The following is a 617-nucleotide window of genomic DNA, read 5'->3' as shown; positions in this document are numbered from 1 at the left end:
CCCCCCGGCTCGGGGGCCCGTCCTCCCCTCCCCCCGCTCCCCCGCGCAGCGCAGCGCCCTCCTCTGCCCTTGTGCTAGAAAGACCCCAATAAATGTCACATCCCGCTGGAGCTGGTGGGAGGGAGAGACCGCAGAGTCCGAGGGTTCCCAGCACAGCTGGCAGCTGCCATGCCTGGGGAGGCGGGAGAGGTCCCAGGGGGGTTGGTGGAGGAGGCGACGAGGAAGGGGAGGTGAGGGAGGGGCGGGTGGAGAAGTGTGGTCCCCAGGCTGGTAACAGCAGGTGGCGCAGACCGTCTGGGGCTGCGGTGGGGTTGGAAGCACGTCCAGGCCAGAGCTGCGCCTCCCGGGCGGGCTGTGGGGACAGCAGTTGCTAGTCACCTGCCTCGGTTCGCGCCCTCACCTTTGTCATCACCCCTCACGAGTTCTCAGAAATGAGGTCCCCTTCCCTTGGCGGGGGAAGAGGCCAGTGTCAGCAGAACACAGTGGGAAGAGGGGCGCCCAGGTCGGAGCGTGGCGTCCTTCAGCCTGCGCTGAAGACCAGGAGGGAAGCTCCCCCCGACCGTCGCCGGGCCCCGGAATTGCCACTTAGCACACAGCCCGGTGACCAGCGAGGGAAG

The 617-nt window shown here is 68.1% G+C and overlaps 1 protein-coding gene across 1 annotated transcript in view; it reads right to left on the bottom strand.

The window, feature by feature from the left end:
* Nucleotides 1-409, bottom strand: part of MELTF (melanotransferrin) — a 32,096-nt gene extending 31,687 nt beyond the window's left edge. The window contains exon 1 of the mRNA XM_006156815.1: nt 401-409. Within this exon, the coding sequence (XP_006156877.1) occupies nt 401-409 (9 nt within the window). The remainder of the gene's footprint in view (nt 1-400) is intronic.
* Nucleotides 410-617: the final 208 nt, after the last annotated feature.

The sequence above is a fragment of the Tupaia chinensis genome, unplaced genomic scaffold (genome assembly GCF_000334495.1).
Source record: "Tupaia chinensis unplaced genomic scaffold, TupChi_1.0 Scaffold000515_1, whole genome shotgun sequence".
Taxonomy (NCBI): Eukaryota; Metazoa; Chordata; class Mammalia; order Scandentia; family Tupaiidae; genus Tupaia; species Tupaia belangeri.
The sequence above is the reverse complement of the archived record's forward strand: the minus strand, read 5'-3'. Positions and strand labels throughout refer to the sequence as shown.